Source organism: Ovis canadensis, chromosome 6 (genome assembly GCF_042477335.2).
Source record: "Ovis canadensis isolate MfBH-ARS-UI-01 breed Bighorn chromosome 6, ARS-UI_OviCan_v2, whole genome shotgun sequence".
NCBI classification, from domain to species: Eukaryota; Metazoa; Chordata; class Mammalia; order Artiodactyla; family Bovidae; genus Ovis; species Ovis canadensis.
The window spans coordinates 46,117,830-46,137,021 of NC_091250.1; the positions used below are offsets into that span (position 1 = coordinate 46,117,830).

A 19,192-nucleotide genomic window follows, 5' to 3' on the forward strand; every position below is an offset into this window, starting at 1 on the left:
ATACTAATATTTTCTAGTTATTAAAATATTTAGAAGCATAAAGATAACAATATTATAATATAATTTTAAGCAAAATAAAATATAAAATTAAAATGACAATATCCCTTCTTTAAAATCTAAAACTTACATGATAGAGATGTAAATATATCAAAATGAAAACAATTAACAGACTCCAAGTAGAGAAATTTTCTTTTTGACTTCTTCCTATGTTTTAAAAAGTTTCTATTAAACACACATTCATTTAATAAGAAGTTCTTATAGAATCAAGACACAGCAATATAGTAAATGAATGAATTCTTAACTGAGAGATATCACAAGCATTGTTTTCTGTCATATCACGTGAGCAAGGTTTAAAAGAAAATTTAAATTCTGATGTTTTTTATCTAGATAGCATTAAATACTCTGAATGAAATGATATGAAGACTCCTTTCCAGAACGAAGGAGAAATCATATATACAACCAACTGAAGAAGTACATTTGCTGAAGAATTTTCTAACGTCACTGAGGCAAAGGAAAAAAATAGGGCACCTTTGCTACTGTCAATGATCAAACTGACATCAAACACCAAATTTAACTAGAATTAGCCTTCATTTCATAAAGAAAAAACAGAAAGATGGGGGGTAGGGGAGAAAGCATAAAAGGTCCCCAATCAAAAAGCTGGCTTCAATGCCTCTGATGCATCACTACAGAAATTTGCTTTTAACATAAAACAGAGGAGTCTTGTTTTTTAGTTCAATAAAGTATTTCCAAACACTGCCCTGCTTTTCTGTTGTATAGATATTATATAGATTTTCAATGTGATTTTTAAAATAATCTTAATATCTCAAAAAAATATTTTAGTACAGAGAATGGTGGGGAGACAGAAACAACAGTTTCAAAAGGGCAACTTTTGAGACTTTCAGAAAAAAGCTATTAATTTCTAACTGTGGTAATAATATTTGAAACAGATGTCTATCTCCTTTCAAATCCAAACTGGACCATAGTTTACACAGTTTAATAAAACTTTAATTAAGGTTCTGCAATAGTGTAAACTGATCAGGTCATGCAACTAAACACTTGCTTAATACTGACATCTCTTCAAGCTCCATTAGTGCTAAACTTAACCAGACTTTCATAGTTCATCCAAGGGAAAATGTCACTCAAATTAATAAATGGATACAATTTATCCCCTTATTTCATTATACAGACTTTTTCTTTTTTAGAAGCATTCGAAATAGAGATGTAAGTATCCCAAATTGAATAAAAAGGGAAGGAAATAACTTTGTTTCTAAGAGCTTCTTGTTTCTAACTAAGCACTTATTTTAATGAGTTATCTGTGACTTAAAGTTCTGCGTTTGGAAACATTTTGTAAGAAAATTGTTTCTCATTAAAATTGACCAATTAGGATCCTCCCTGGTGGTCCAGTGGTTAAGACTGTGCTTCCACTGCATGGGGCACAGGTTCCAATCGTGGTCAGGGAACTAAGATCCCACAGTGTTGTGCTGCAGCAAAATAAATAATTTTTTAATTAAAAATTGATCTATTAATTCTGTAAATATTCTTCATTCCATTTTCATAGAAGAGTCTCATATAGGTACCTCCCAAAGTAGGCTGAGTGCCTACCACTTAAAGACATCTAAAATAAAGGACAAGACTGAACATTCATTGAACACCTACTGTATGCCAGGCAGAGTTCTGGGCACTTCATTTAACTACCACAGCATCCCTACCGAGCCCTACTGCTACTATCCCCATGTTACAGATGAGAGCACTGAACGGAACAGCCAGAATACAAACCTGGTATCCGACTGCAGAGTCCACTGCAGAGCATCTATGTTGGTTTTAGTCAAAATACGGAAGAGAATTTTTTCCCATTTCATGTCCTAGAATGTATTTATAAATTAAACAAATGGTAAATTTTTAAAAACCCTAAGGATCCTCACATATTCTCAAAGGGAAAATTTCCATAACTACATGGAAATAAAGAAACAAAGTAGGGAAGGCAATCAATCAATCAACACTGACCTAGCATCTTTTGTGGGCTATATTCCATATTGTGAAATATGAGGAAAATAGAGAAACAAGGCAGCTTTTGGTGAGGATGCTAATTACACTAACAATCCAGGAAACTAGTAATTACAAATTGATGCAGTGCAGAATATTTAGAATAGAAGAGGGTACAAAGTAATGGAAGGAAAGTTACTTCCAGGGGGTATGTATTAATAGAATACATTAATTCTATGCATTAATGTACATACATGAGTCCAGGGAGATGGTATTAATAGACTCTCTTCTGAAAATGAAGCTGTTTGCCAGAAGGAAAGATGCTAGAACAGCATCAGTGTGAGAAATTCATATGTAAAGTGATATATGTTAGCTGTAATTTTTTTACTATTTTATCATTTTCAATCCAACTTCCAAGAAAGAGTCTACATAAAGGGAATTTCCCTTACTCTGCTTCACACTTTCTCATTTTTGATTCAGGAATTTTAGCATCATGAATTCCAATGCATTCACTATGGACAAAACATTTTCAGCATTACTTAAGAACTTCAACTTTTTCCTTATCTTATTTCCCTTATCTCGTAAGAGCAAACAATTCATGTAAAACAGACAACTCTACAGTTTTCAATGGAGGCTTCCTGCTTTATATCAACAGCAAATGCTCCAGGATGAACTTTAGGGGCTGTGATTATTTGTTTCAATTTTATTTTACTTTGTTCAGTCACTCAGTCCTGTTTAACTCTTTGCAGCCCCATGGACTGCAGCATGCTAGGCTTCCCTGTCCTTCACCATCTCCCAGAGCTTGCTCAAACTCATGTCCATTGAGTCAGTGAGGCCATCCAACCATCTCGTCCTCTGTCTTATTTTACTGGGTAAGCATAATTTCCTCATCCTATTTTACTTTATTTGGTAAGTATATCTTTCTTTAGCGTAGACCCTTTCAACACATACAGACATACTATACAGACAGGTTGCACAGAAGTGGGCTGGGATTAAAAACTTGTTATGGATAATCTAGAATATATCACTGAAACCTTCAAACATATAAAAATAACAGAGATGACTGTTGTATCAAACTATAGTTCTTAAAAGGAAATTACTAATCAACTTGAAAATAATAAAAATATATCAAGTTGCCTAGACATTTAAAGGCATCTGCATATTAAGCCAATCCTGGAACAATATAAAGAAAGAATATTTTAGAAAGAATAGTATGGGGATTAACTTCCCATAAGGAGAACCAGGTTATCTGCACAACATCTTAAACCCAGTTCAGTCCTGTTTTTATATTTAAAAGGGCTCCAAAAGAGATTACTTAGTATGCGGCATTACAGAAACAGTTAACTAAAAGGCACATACAAACAATCGCTTATCAGTGAAAAGTTATAATCACCAAATCAAATTCATCATATTGCTGGGATGTTCTGCATATTTTTTTCTTTTTTTCAATTTATTTATTTTAATTGGAGGCTAATTACTTTACAATATTGTGGTGGGTTTGCCATACACTGACATGAATCAGCCATGGGTGAACATGTGTCCCCCATCCTGAACCCCTCTCCCACCTCCCTCCCCATCCCATCCCTCAGGGTTGTCCCAGTGCACTGGCCTTGAGTGCCCTGTTTCATGCATTGAACTTGGACCAGTGATCTATTCCACATATGGTAATATACATGTTTCAATGCTATTCTCTCTGCATATTTTATCTCTAGTGAAATTACCCACTATGAGCCAGAACAAGTGTGTGTGCCCAATTAATTGCTCAGTTGTGTCCAACTCTTTGCTACACCATGGACTGTAGCCCACCAGGTTCCTCTGTTCATGGAATTTTCCAGACAAGAATACTGGAGTTGGTTGCCATTTCCTACTCCAGGGGATCCTCCTGACCCAGAGATCGGAACCTGTGTCTCCTTTACCACAGCTCTACCTGGAAAGCCCATAATCCAATACAGTCAACTTTTAAACTGAATCTGATTTCTGAACAAAACTATTTTCAACAATTGCTTCAAAGTTCTTAGAAAATAATTCAAAGAATGTATTACAACAGTACTGACTGCAGAGTCACTTCCTATTAACAAAAATTATTTGGGCTTCCCTGGTGGCTCAGATGGTAAAGTGTCTGCCTGCAATGTGGGAGACCTGGGTTCAATTTCTGGGTCGGGAAGATCCCCTGGAGAAGGAAATGGCAACCCACTCCAGTATTCATACCTGGAAAATCCCATGGACCGAGGAGCCTAGTGGACTACAGTCCATAGGGTCGCAAAGAGTCGGACACGACTGAGTGACTTCACTTTCACTTTCCAAGGGTTTATTTATAAAAGTATATAAAATGGTACACAGTATAATTATATGATTTATAAGTATCAGTCTCTCATTTGAAGAATTATAAAATACCAAAGGTGATTAGGTTTGGAAAGAACTTTTGTGAACACTGTTTTGTCTCAGAAATTTCAAAAATCACCTAAAGAAAAGAAAAAGACACAAAGAGGGTATTAGTTACAGTGTCTTGCTCTTAAGAAACCTAATGTCACAGTGTAATTATTAACCATGATAAGATTTGCCCATCTGGGTTATAGAATCATAGCATTTCAAGCCAGAAAGACCTTAGAGAGCTTGGCCAATCTTTTATTTAACTGATCAGTCTCAGGTTACAAAACTAATTATGGCCTTTCTTGTCTCCCAATTGTGTGCTATTTTCAAAATACTACTTGCTTCTCTCCCCCTGAAACAGAGAACAGAATTAAAATGCTAAAATAATAATAAATGTATTGAAACATATTACCCTATCTCATCCATTACTATGATGAGAAACTGCAAAACATGAATTATCTGACCTGAGAAATGAGAACACAAAGACGATTTGAACTATATGAGATTATGAAAGTTAAAGTAAAAAATAATCAACTAGTCCTTCCTTATTATATGGTTTCATAATAAAATTATGAAGGGTTATTCAATGATTTCAGTGGCAGGTAAAATTAAAACAAATAAAAGGAAATACCCTTGACATGCATAACAAGCCTCCAGAATACACAAGGTCACAGAACAGAGGTCGCATCGTTAAATCCAGTAACATGATTTTAAAATAATCTGGATCATTAGCGAAGCAAATATCTGATTATTTATGTTCAACATAGATATAATTTTCCATAATGGAAAAATTATATTTTGGAATATAAAGAGTCACTAAGGAAGCTTTCTCTTTGTTACAAATTATACTATAACTTAATGTTTTTGTGACCTACACATGCCTTTGGAAAATCAAATGGTGATTACCAGACTAGCAAAAATGTGAGGACTTAACTTATATATAATATTTATAATATTAACTTTTAAATTTACCATTTCACTTTTAATGCCTAAATCCATTTTAAAGTTTGCTTTCCCCACAGCACTTTTGTTCCATGTAAAATATTTTTCAATTAGTTATTTTGGAAACTAAAGATTTCTTTAACAACTCTACCTCAGCTAAGCTTTATGGCTACAGCCAGCAGACCCCTTTCATTTAAACATGCAAAAAATAAAGGTATTACACTTAAAGAAGAGGTTTTATGATTCTCTGAAAACCACTTTATTAATTTCATTTTCATTCCAACACAGTCTAATAAAAATAGAGACAAAATATATGTGATATCCCTATTACAGATGATCTAGAGTCCATTTCAATGTTAGAAAAAGTGATTTCAAGATCAAACTCTACTCAAAGGTTTTTATTGTATTTTTAGTGGAAACTTTCTGGTCCCTCCAAATAAGCAGATTTTTGCCAAGTCCCCAAATCCAATGTTTATTATTAGGTTTATATTATGGTGGTTCTTTCAAAATAATTTAAGTTTATTAATGTCATTTCAGATAAACTGATCAATTTTAAATAATTTTCATCATTTGTATCTGTATATTCTCAGCAAACTACCTGAGCTATTTGGTTTCCAAAATCCACTAAAACATGTCACTACATTTAACCCATGTTAATGATTTCATGTCCCTCCCCCCTCCCTCACACAAAAAAAGCACAACACAGAAAAATGTGGATCAAATGCAAGTCAGTTTAAGTAAAAATGTGTTAAGTTTGCTCACAACATCTTCCACATGCAATTTTCTCTCTTACAACTGTGCACAAGTCTCTTCCTTCTTCCAAGAGTCTTTCGAAGCTCTTGGACCACATGGGCTTATCTCTGCTCATCTTTGTACCATCAATAACTAACACATGTCTGGCTCTAAGAGCCCTCCAATATTGAAGTACAGATTTAAAATCAGACAGCCCTATATTAGAATCCCCCACTAACAACTGCCGAACCTCATTATGTCTTAAGTTCCTTCATCTGAAAAATGGAGCTGGCAATCACTATCTTAACCATGATGAGCTTATTTATTAGCTCACTTCCTGGAACATAGGAACGACTCAAACACAGTAACCTCTATCTTTTGCCTGCTTATATATAACTGTATTTCAGCCATCCACATTAATGCTAAAACTTCATCTCCTTTATCCTCAGCCCTTTAAATCCTCCCAATATAATGTTATAATTATTCCTTGGCAATTTGGCAAATTTATGAGGTCAATATATGCTGAAGCATAAGGTCACCAAAGAGTTTAGCAAACAATGGTAAGGAGGTGGGGAGCTAGCTTTGACTTTTTTTTAGGGCTAATCATGTCTTGGACTACTAAAAGCTGTATGGAGCCTCAAGGGAGAAACTAGTGAATATAATCCGCCCTATTAAAAAAAAAAAAATCTCTTGACAAGGTACTACCACAAAAGTTCTTAGAACTGAGTCATCATAGGATAGATGAACTTTTAACTGGAGAAACAAAGACGACCGTAAAAAAGAAAAAAGAAAGACATTATTTTGGCAAGAAAACTATAAATAGGGAAGGTGCTAGAAGTGGTCTTATTCAACATCTTCATAAATGATGTAGGAGAGGAAATGTAGATAAAATTTTCCAGGATTTCAAAAGATACTAAGTTTTTCCAGTATGTGAGATGCCAAGTCAGTGGGATAACCTACAAGGTTTCTGAAACTTTATGAGTTAGTAGGAGGAAGACATCAAATAAGATTTAAAGTGGAAAACTATAGGGTTAGACATGTAAGGGAGGAAGCATAGAGACTGTACTTCTTAGGATAAATGGGCCTTAGATAGCATAAATTGGAGCACAGAAGTCACTGTGTTCCCACAGCCAACAAAGCTAACAATGGGCCTGACATCACTCAAGAACAAAAAACATGCTTTTCCCTCCAATTTAAACCCACAGTTAAAACACTACACACAGATCTAGTCTAACATTCCACTACCTACTGAAGGACGAAAAATTATAATTCTAATTTTACAAAGAAAGAAGGGGAAATAAAGATCTAGAAATGGAGGAAAATCCAAGTGAATAAAATAAATGATCAAGTGGACCACAGGACAGCCCCATGAAGAAAAACAAGATAGATGAGCACTCTTTCAGTCTGGACAGGTGATGCTTACAAGGAAACAGTGTACATGTCAAAACTCAACAGGCTCTGTATAACGACAGAGAATATGGACAAGACATACAGGGCTACAGAACTGCAGCTGTCAATTCAACTAGAACTCAAATATAAAGTCAAGGAGTTAAACTGAAAAATTCTCAGAAGTTCCAAAAAGAGAGCACTGGTGTGTCTTGAGGAAAACTAAGATTTCTGATATAATACAAAATTTTAAAAGTGAAATCATGGAATACCAGTCACACCTTCCCTAACACAGTCCCCAGTGGCATTGCCTAAAGACAGAATAATAGACTCACTCACCGTGGCACCTCACTGATGTGCTCATCGACTTTTCATCCTGTCTTTCCCATGTTACTTCTGTTTATGCTCTGTGTTTATTTTTTGATAGTGTATCATCCATGATTTTAAACATCTTTCCCCTTAGAGTAAGACTCAGGTTATCTCTGACACATATGGCATGAAGTTTATTCATATTGCATAAATATTTAACAATTCCATTCGTAAGAAAGACATTATTCACAAACTGAAGATGTAAAATATTATTGTTAAACTGCATTATACCTTCCAGGTTTAGAAGAAATGAGCCAAAAAAGAAATCTGTGGTCTCATGGTAAGTCAGCTGCATGCTAGTAAGTTATTAGAAAAACATCTAAGAATGCTTAATAACACCTTTCAAACCACAATTATAAATACATAAAATCTCAAATAAAAGAGGAGCTAGACAGTATCTGATAAAAACCTATACAAACATCTATAAGTGCATTATATCATAGAAATGCATAAAGGAATGAAAACTGTCTAGATTCAAGTCATATCTAGCAATACATTTCATATGTTTGTGCCATTTTTAACTTTAGCCATTAGAATCCATTTCTTTAAATGTTTCAAGCATGGTCATTTCATAAAAATAGTATGAGTGAAATTACATAAGTAATTTCATAAAATAAAAATTCATCTTGCTATTACTATCATTTCCATAATATTATTAAAATATTTTAAGATTATGTCTACAGAATACCAAGTCATCATTCCAATTATACTAACTCAGTCAAAACTCCAATCAGTCAGAGGATAGAATAGTCAGGAAGGGTCATGAAAATACTCCATGGAGATTAAGGATCATATAAATGAGAATGTTTTAATCCCCTCTGGCTCAGGAAAAGTAGAGAAAACAGTGTTTTCAAATCAAGTGCAAAACTGAGAAAAAGTAAAGAGGGGAGGCATGACTGGGATGGTGGAGAGTACAAGAGGACAAAAATGAGCAATGGTGTACTCACAGACCTGAGGAGACGAAGAGCTGCGATTCCAACACACAGGTCATTGCAGATGGTGGCAAAGGCTTTTTGCTGTTGTTTTTGTTTTGTTTTGTTTTGTTTTGTTTTAAGTTAAATATGCTTTAAATATCTTTAAACTGCTAAGCAGGAAATATTCAAGAAATGAAGGTATTACGTCATAGTCCTGGTTCAAGAATATAAAACACACCGCCACGCTCTTGATGCCAAAGGATCAATTTTACAGTTAGAAGAATCTGAAACTTCAGTTTTTCTGAGCAATTTTCAAATTCTTCATGACTCTGTGAAGTAACAATCTAAGAGAATGCAGAAAATGTAGGCACATCTTTGATGTGCTTAAAGTACAGACTGTTTCAAGGCAATGTATTTATAAGAAGTTTTAGATTTTCTATTTTCAGAAACAATAACACCTGCTTTTCTTAGTAAAAGGTGTCAAGACAAACTGGAAGACATATTTGGAAGAAGTTAATTTATATATGACTGTTTTATCTCAGCTTTAACATACTCTATGGAATGCTAAAAATGATTTTAAAAATTTAGATAATTTTAAGTTAGATGATTAGGAATTGCTTACATAGTCTTTACTGAACAAGCAAGCATACATTATTCCACAAATATGCATAATTATGGAGTAGGAAATGCCTAATTTGCCTACAAAAATTGGAAAAGTTTGATGACTGAAGCAAGGAGTGAATCACATCCACGGAGAATTACTAAAAAAAATATAATCAAACATAAATGCCACAGAACACAAAGATCATTTTCCAAATTGGTTCCAGAAACAGCTCCTAGGTAAATTTCCATGAAAAGCTAATTTAAATCAATTAAACAGTATAGCATGGTTTTCTTCTTCAGAAAGAATTTAAACATTTTCATTTGCTACAGATGTTAAAGATAAGTGTTTAAAAGCATGATTGATTTAATCTTGAGATAAAGATTCAAAACTGTTGAAATATTTTGAATGGAAAAGGACTTACTGAACAGACATATTTTAACCACAACAGCATCCCTCACTTATAAAGTATACAGAGTAAAACTTACAACATTTAGTATATTTTACATCTTTACACTATGTACTGACATACAGATGCAACATTGTTTCTCACTTAAACTATAAAATTACAAGACAAGATAAAATAGAGAACCACACATTAGTATATTATTAGAATCCTACAACTCAAACATGCAATGGAAGGAAGACAGCATCATTTAAAAATTGAGTAACGGTTAAATTTATCCCGGAATAATTCAGGTTTCCCTGCATAACTTTTCCGAGTTAATCTCAACATTATATAAGTTCACTCAGGCACTCAGGATGACTAAGTACTGCCTCCAAAGCAGACTGGTCATGGGTTCTGGTGAGTCCATCTGGCTGCCGGCTAGAATACTGGAATGACTCATAAATGAAGCAACCTGAGGTCACCTACTCCAGGTCTCTTAAACAGAACTGCCAGCTGCTTACCAGGTGGTTCCAATTTCCGAGAATACTTAAAATGAGAAGCTCGTTCTAGATACACCATTTTATTTTCATATTGTCTCTGCCCACAGATCTGGGGAGGTAAGGAAGGAAGCTCTTTTGAGATGTAGATTACCAATCATCTGAAGGCCAGAAGTCATTACGAGTCTGGGATTGAGAATAATACATAAAGTAAAGTGAAAAAGAAAGGCAAGACACAAAATCATATTATACTATACTCTTAATCATATAAAGAAAAGAAAAAAAGACCCCAAAAGTTAATAAGCTATCTGTGTGGTAGAAAAGAGTGGTTTTAACTGTTAGAATTCTCTGTACTTCCCAAGTTCACTTCAAGGAATATGCATTCTTTATTAGAAAAATAAAACAATTAGTAGATTTTTAGAAGACTGTAAGCCTTGGCTCTGTGAGCCCCAGAGGCCCTGAGTATACTTACGTCTATCTATACAAGCAGAAAGTCTTTATCTCGGTAATGAAGAAAAACATTCATTTTACCTTCAAAAAAGAAAAAGGGGGAAAGGGAGGGGAACAAGAACTGGATTCCCACTCTATAACAAGTGTGACAGGTAGAGGAACAAGTCTCATCCCTCAGGACACAACAGATTGGTGAAGTATTTAGCCAATTATTTGTATCAATTTTTCCAAAAGTTTGTTCTGAGGAACATTCGTCCAGTGATATATGCAGGGAAAAATATAAGCCCCAAGGTCAAAACACCCCTTGTGGGGATGGTCGCCATGCATATTAGCATAATTAAGGCTCACACAAGGCTTCAGTTTAAACATATCAGCAACTCCCAGACTTCTCTGATCATTTATTTACTTATTGAATGCCTCTGTGGTGTTTATTATGTACCTGACATTGTTCTAAACACTATACAAATATTCACTATTCTAATCCTCAAACCGAGGACATAATCACTATTATTGCCATTTCCATCTTACAGATGATGAAGCTGAAACACAAAAGGTTCAGCAACTTGTTCAAGGCCACACATCTATTAAGTGACAGAAAAAGGCAAACTCCAGAGTACTCACAGTTCAGCAGTAGGCTAGGCTGCCACCCACGTGACCCTTCTTGAGCTATACAACCTGACATCCAAAAAACCTCTGTTCCATTGGAACATATCATGAAAACAATGCAATCAACTAAAATACACTAGTATATGTAAACTGTGTATCTGAATTAGCTGGATAAACTCACAATGCTTCGAACTCCAATTTCTCACTGAATACGTGATGAGATAGAAATAACTGGCCATGGTGTTCGACCTAAAAATTTTAAGAATTGCTAAACAAGAGAAATTTGGTTAGACTGTTTTCCCTCTCTGTGGTCACTGAATAAATTACAAACTTGATTCATAAATACGATGTTTAGTTTTTTACTTCTTGACTCCTCCCCAGTCTTCAACCCAAGTAAAGACAAACATCTGCCTTTTTGTACCTACGCTGAGCACAGTGCATTGTTCTAAGTAGCAACTCTTAAGTATGTACCATGTTAATAAATGAATAAAAGAGTAAGTGAAACCAAAGCACCTCTGTGAAAATTTACAGACTATAAAGCAAAGAAGTGAAGCCAATAAACTGGTTGAGAGAAAAGTATTTATTTAAGAACAGTGTAAGTTTTCTGTGCCACTGTTGCATAGATAGAAGAAGCAAGTAAATTTGGTGGAAAGCAGGTGTCCAACAAGCTAAGGGGAGTTGACTGCTCTTATCAATTGAAGAAGGCTCCGAAAAGGAGGCAGCTTTTCAGAAGCTAAATCAACAGAAAACAGGACCTTAATCATTACAAATTTCTGAAAAATTGAAGAGGATTTATTTGCAAACAATTTAATAAGGTATAGGTGCAGTGTAAAAGAACCTGAAGGATAGTGCAATAAATCAGGGGAGCTAACTCCAGAGACTACTGGAGTCCTGAGGAAGAAACTGACACAGAAGACTAGCTGAAGAGCAGAAGTGACAGCATGAGCAGGGACACAAGCAGCCCAAGCTGATCCATCAACTTGGAGCAAACCAAAGAATCAATACCCGTTTCTCTACCCTTGTCCCTCTAATCCGTCTCTGGAGGTCCCCAGTGACATAAGCCATCTGGAAATTAACGCAGTCCAGCCAGGTATCATCCTGGACAGAGGACATAAAGTACAGGGGTTGACAGCAGACCTGGAGAGGCAGACAGAAGGCACTTCACACAGAAGCCAGTGGGTATAAAGCAAGAGGTTTTAGCAAAATGAAGTTGGACAGGAAGAGAGAACATTCAGATACAGAAGAGACAGCTTAACTGAAAAGGATCTAAAGAAACAGTGAAGCAGAATTGCTAGATACAAACAACCAACTTGCCTGTAAGCCCATCTGAGCAGAACACACTTGTTAACAAAAGGATTTAGGGATAATCCCCCGTTATGTGTACCAGTGTGGCTAAATGCTTATTGGACAACAGCAGAACAGTAGCTTGTTTCCAGAAAAGAAACTGATGATAATTTAATACCTTTTACAGATGGTTGTAAACTCTTTTAGTTAGATAAAACTCACTGATTTCTATCAAGAGATTAATTTAGACAAAGGCACCATCATTACAGACCTCCTTGGAATCACCTCAGATTCATAAATCAACAAATTAACGAATGACAGACTTGTCTGTACTTGTTTTAACCCGTATCTATCTAACTGCTATAAAAATGACTAAAATGTTTATCTTAAGACAGCCAGGCAAGAAATCTTATACAGAGATATACTGGATTGTATCTCTTTTCCTTCAGCCAATAAGTAAATGCAAACTGCAGAAAAATCATTTCCAAACTTGCTACTTATTACCTTGTAAGCTGAAGGCACATGCAGCCATATACTTGTTGAAAGACAGGAAAAATAAAGTCAGCGGAATCAAAACTAGGGATCTCTAGTAGATTGCATGCAACGGCATTCCACACATATTTACTGAATGTTTACTGTATGCTCTTTGCAAAGGCTGGGATATGACAGGTAAGACCCAAATCTAAAATGTGGACTTCACAGTGAAGTCTTTCAAGAAGCAGACAAAGTTTTCAAAGCTGAGGGGTAGAAAAATATGACACACTAACATGATCAGAGAAATTCCAACTTGCTTCCTTTCATTTGTAACTGGAACACAAACTTAATGTATACTGAAGTGAAGAGAGGTTAGCCGAGCAACCCCAGGTAGAGTCCAAGGCTCACATGGAGTCTGAAAGAACCTCGCCACGACACCTCCCAAGGCATTCTGCAGCCTTGGAGTCAAGAAGCTTGCTTCCAGCCCAAGACATATTTGAAGGAAGATAAAGAGGAGACATGAAGTTTCCCTGGTGGCTCAGATGGTAAAGAAACTGCCCGCAATGTGGGAGACTTGGGTTCAATCCCTGGGTTGAGAAGATCTCCTGGAGAAGGGAATGGCAACCCACTCCAGTATTCTTGCCCGGAGAATCCCATGGGCAGAGAAGCCTGGGGGTCATGGAGTCCCAGAGTCAGATATGACTGAGCAACTAACATTTTTCAAAGAGGTGACATATGGGAACTGTGAGGTGCTGAGGTCTGCAATTTCAAAGAAAAAGCAACTACTGCACCAGTGGACTGCTGCAGTATAGATCAACAGTGGGGGTGGGAGAGTGATGAGTGGATGGAGACCACACATTATGACTCATGATTCAACCCAGAGACTCTTACTCAGTGATAAGAACAATGTCTGATCAATCTCTCAGGGTTCCACCCTTGGCCAAACCACCAAACTCAGCCAGATCTTTCTCACAGCTCTCCGCATCATCTTCAGATATGCTTGCTCACACTACAGACAGACATGCTAAGTCACATTCATTCAATTCTGTTTAAAACCCTCCTGGGTAGGTCAATAAAATGTACTTTAAATAAAATGCATACTTTCTAACACCAGCCTGGCAATCTCTCTGACCTCATTTCTACCATTTCCCCTGCCTGCCAGGGTGCCCAGCCTGCTGCTGCTATAGTGAAAGTCTTATGATGCCCAGAAGTTCACTGACAGAAGTTCTCCCAGATCTTCACTGCGCTGGCTCTTTCCTGTTCAGAAACATCCTTAAAGAGGCCTTCCTTGACCACCTCACACGAAGCAGCCCCGGTCACTAAACTATCATATTACCCTGCCTTATTTTCATAATGGCAATTTACACCACTGAAAGTTATCTTTTGCGCTTGTTTATAATTCATTGTTTTCACTCTCTACAATGAGAGTTCAGTGACAGCAAGGGTCTTATGCCTCTTTTGGCTGCAATGTCCTGAAGTACACAACAATGACAGGCACAAACATTTGAGTAAAAATGAATGTAATTAAGATAATTAGCATATATGTGGATGTTCTAAAATTCATGAAAACAGATTATTGCTGAATGTAAACCAGGAATTACCTTTTTAATTTTTATTTTATATTGGAGTATAGCCAATTAACAATGTTGTGATAGTTTCAGGTGGACAGCAAAGGGCTTTTTTCTCTTAATACTAAAGATGAGCTTTAAAAATAATCAGAAGTAATATAAAATGTCCCTCTTTTCCACTCCAAATCTTCATTTTTCTCTCCAGACTACCTCTGAAAAGTTTCCATTTTCCTTAATTTTAATTATTAATTCCGTGTGAGTGACTTTTAAATCTGTCTAGCTCTGGCCCCTTCCTCTCCCTGAATTCTGGCCTGCCTCTATATACTGCAACACTTCTACTTCAATTTCTGCCATCACATCACATTTGGCACATGGAAACCTGAAATTAGTATCCTTTGGGCAAACGCAGTTTCTCCTTCTACTCTTAACATTTTTATCAACCATCCTTCAGATACCCAGAATTAAAACCCAGAAATGATCTTGATCATTAAATTCAAGAACTGGAAGGAAGATTGGAAAACATCAAGTGAAGCGGTCTTCAAGATTTTTTTTTTAAACTGTGTTAGTCTTCTTTCAAACAAAAGCTCACAGAGAAGTCTGATATGTAAAACAGATGAATCTGCAGTTGTTCTGGGAGTTCAACTGGTGGTCTCTGAAGAGACTTCAAAAAGAGCCCTTAATCTGGTCCAAACTTCCTTTCTTTTCTCCCCAGCCCTCTTCAACATACACACTGGAAGTTACAGAGGAGACACTTTAAGTCCAGAGAGCTTAAATCTTCTTTGCAGGTAGAAATAATCAGTCTGCACTAGCTGACACAGCACCCAAAATAATGCTTAACACCTAAGAGCACTTAGGCAACTTTCTACAAGATATTACATTCATGCATATGTAGAATATGATTGTAAGTTATTGCAAATTGATACATTTCAGACATGACTCTTATTGGTTTGCCTGAGAAAGAATCTTCAGAGTTTAAGTAACTGTTTGCTTCTAATGACAGACAGATATACTCATTTTAAGTGGAAGAAGCCAGGCATGAGTTCAGTAAAAAAAAAAAAAACAACTGTGGCACAGTGAATGTAAGGTCTCAGTTCTATGGCCCACGTGACTTCACTGTCTAGTTCTGAGCATGGTTTTCAAATTGTTTGGGCCCTGTCTGCTTCAACGTTAATATTAATGTGTGATGAGATGCTCTTGACTCTTTCAACACTCAGTCTATGCTCTATTATACCATGCTAATGTATTTTCCTGGAGCTACCGCATCTACAAAATATAAGCATCATAAGTTAGAGACAAATTGGAAGAGAATAAATCATTCTTGAAGGATTTTTTGAGTGTCATGTGGCAGGTACTGTGCTGGGCCATCTGAAACCCAGAGAAACTAAGAAAAGGACCATATCCCATCTCAGAGAGGCAGAGATAAGGTGGCTTAAAAACATTAGGGAAGGCTGTGCTAGGTTGGAGTAGATGAAAACTGACTTTAGATTTAAATGATAAGTATGAGTGCTGAGGAAAAGTGAAGGGCACTATATGTATCCCCCCCCCCAAAAAATTACATTTTAAACTGCCTTATTCTTTTAAGTAAATAATACAATCAGTATTTACTGTAGCAAAAATAAGTTATCAGGCCATCTCAGTTTTCAAAGTTTATGAAGAAAAAAGTCAATTTCTTTTTGATAAATCGTTAACAACTAGAACATTCTGAAGGGCAAATATGAACACACCATGAGTAGAGGCAGCACGTCACTCAGGAACACAAATCTAACAGGCAATTTCAGACAACCCTGCCCAGGCTAAACGCTGTGTAGCACCTGGCAGACAAGGTGGCAAAGCCCCTATAAATAGTGATGATTCACTAACATGACATAAATCAAGACTTTAACTCACCAAAAACTAACATTTTGATTTAAAATCACAAGTCAGTGCCATTTAAATTCATCAACAGACCCCAGCACATGAGTAATGAGATCGTATCAACTCATATCTTGTGACCAAAAGGAAAAGGTGGTTTTTCTAAATGGTAATTCAGATTGGACAAATAACACACTGTATCAAGTTTTGTAGCCCTAGGCCATATTTTGCTAAAAACAAAGGTACATTATGCATGACTAAAGAAAACAGTGAAAATCAGAGCAATTAATTTCCAGCTATGTTTCCCATAAAAAAGAAAAAACACCATCACTGCTATGATTTGCTTATAGCACGCACTTTTTATTTTTTGCATCATACAATGATCTAAGTGTGTAACAACTTGCATATTTCACTAAGATGTAATATCCTTCAAAACATCCTTGTAGTGAAAGTTTTCCAAGGAAATTATTGATCTCTGGAATGTCTCGTGTTTTAAAATGACTGACAAATCCTTTTCTATTTTCTTTGCAGTTAGAAATAATTCTTCTTGATCACTAGAGTGTAAAGAGGTATAAGAGTACAAAGACTGAATATTTTCTTAAAGACAAATGTCTCAGTTGACACAGGACATTTCCCATGATTTTCCCAAAACAATAATTAGGAGAGCTGTCACTAGGATCCTTAAAAAAGTATGTAAGAAAAACAGTTATTAGTTGGCAACAATTTAGGAGAGGGAGAAATTTCCTTAAGCGCTCTTTCAAATTATTTTCAAATACTTGTTAGCTAACTCCTCTCATTACTGATGGAGCCTCTTGTGTTTCTTTCCAGAATCTAGGAGCCTTTTCTCAGGTGGATCTGCTTTGCTGTGGCTACATCTGATACATTCTCTTTATATGTCAGGGGCAGTAAGCAGCTCTCTCCTGTTTTGCTTCATTGGTACCTTTGTGGCTTCTCTGTTACTGACCTCACCTTGGTGAAAAGGAAACTAAGAACAATTCCTAATAACTCAAGGAAACCAGTGTTCTCATTCCATGGAGAACAAATTCGAAGGGTCCAAGACCCAGATGAAGAGGTACGGCTCAAAAGGAATAAGGCATCACACACAGAACTTCCAGAGGATCTTCTCTAGTGTCAAATAATCCTAACACCGCAAGGGACTGACAGAAATACGGAGCCCTGATAGAAACGGACCAGTAGATGGATGGGTGCGGAGAGGAGAGAGTGAGACAAGGGCAGAAAGTCAGCCTCTAAATGAGAGAAACAAAAGTGTGGGAGGCTGGGTGGAAGATAAAGCGATAGGGAGGGACACACTGAGAAACAGAAAAGACGAGGACAAGAAAGAAACTGGGGGAAAGAGAGAGTGTGGGTGGGGAGAGGAAGAAAGAAACAGTGAATGGAAGGAAGAAGGCAGAGAAACATTGAGAACTTGTGAGAGAGCAACAGACAGGAAGAGGGGCACCAGAGGCAGGGTCGCCAGGTCCAGCGAAAGGACCGGCCCGCTGCGCACTTTCTCCCGCCGCAGGCTGGGTCTCGGGAGGCAGCCGGGGCAGGTGGCTCCACACGGAGCTGGGGCCCCCAAGTCCAGTCTCGGCGGGCTCGGCGCCTCCAGCGGCGGCTAGGTTCCTCCGGTCTCCCCGACTCCCGGGTTGCCCTCACGCCCCCCATCCCTCCGCTCCCTGGGCGCACAGGTCCCGACTCCCCGCCTCGGTGCGTCCCTCCTTCCCGACCCCGAGCACGTGTCCCACCCGCAGCCGCCTCTGCCCCTGGACTGAGGCACTGGGGCCGGGGATCCCGGCAGAGCCGCCGGCGCACAAAGCCCCCTGGGCGGCCGCCGCCCCCACGGCGTGCGGCTCGCTCTCCCCTCGTCGGGAGCCCGCCCAGCCCTGCGCCCGGGTGCGGCCCGTCCCGCACCGCCTTCAGCCCGCCTGATCGCGCCGGCTCGGCTCCACGGCCCCGCGCACGCGAGCCGGGAGCCCGCCCTCCAGCCCTCTGCCCGCGCGCGCCTTACCCGCCGCCGCGCCCCGGCACTGGCGTCCTCGGCGCCGCCGCCGCGCCGTCCCGGGTCCCCGCCCGTCCCGGCGCCCCGCAGGCCCGCGCCCACTCCGCGCCCCGCGCACGGCCGCGCCGTCAACTTCTGGCCGCCCTGCCGCTCTGCCGCCGCCGCGGGACTTTTTTTTTTCTCTCTCTCTAGCTCCTCCGCTGCCTCTGGAATTTTTTTTTTTTTTCACTTGCCCTCTCCAGCTCCCACTAGTGATTGGAGCCTGAGAGCCAAGTACTTAGCGGAGGGATTACTCTTCTCGACGCACTTGGAGCTGCCCCAGCGCCGCCGCCTGTGTCTGGAAGGGCGAGCGGACTTGGGGAGCCGGCTGCCTCCCGCCCTTCTACCGCCCCGCATCCCCTGAATCGAGGCGGGGCAATTCCCAGCTCTGTCTGCCTCTTAGAGCCTCACCTCAGTTTCAATCACAGATGCTTTCTCGGTCATGTGTAAGAAGGGGTTTCAAAAAATAAACAGGTTTGAGGAACAAAGGTGGGATTACTGTACACTGAGAGCTTGGAAGGGGCTCCCAAAACTATCTAGCGCAGTGGACTGAAACTCATCAAGGCCATTGACACTTTGGAGAAGCTGATAAAAAACTTTAACACACCTCGTAAAAAATACACTTAGACGGCAAATTATGCCTGCAGTTTTGGATGAGGAGTGTAAGAACCCTGAAACAGGTGGGCCTCCTAGGGAAAAGAAACATTTCCTTCCTTCAAATATTTTGAGATTCTCACAC

The 19,192-nt window shown here is 38.3% G+C and overlaps 2 protein-coding genes across 8 annotated transcripts in view; both read right to left on the bottom strand.

Annotated features, from left to right (window-relative positions):
• BMPR1B (bone morphogenetic protein receptor type 1B) overlaps positions 1-18,779 on the bottom strand; it is a 448,509-nt gene extending 429,730 nt beyond the window's left edge. For 2 of the 7 annotated variants that reach the window (XM_069593684.1, XM_069593690.1), the window contains exon 1: positions 18,424-18,577. The gene's annotated coding sequence lies outside the window, so the exon portion shown is untranslated. Of the gene's footprint in view, positions 1-18,423 lie in introns of all 7 variants that reach the window. The other 5 variants (XM_069593694.1, XM_069593689.1, XM_069593683.1 and 2 more) reach the window with 4 other exon arrangements.
• LOC138442958 (eukaryotic translation initiation factor 3 subunit A-like) lies at positions 18,031-18,810 on the bottom strand. Its single transcript, XM_069595067.1, has 2 exons — positions 18,708-18,810; positions 18,031-18,620 (listed from the first exon to the last, which is right to left on the bottom strand). Exons 1-2 carry the CDS (start codon positions 18,808-18,810, stop codon positions 18,031-18,033), a joined length of 693 nt encoding a protein of 230 aa, XP_069451168.1.
• Between the last annotated feature and the right edge of the window lie 382 nt (positions 18,811-19,192).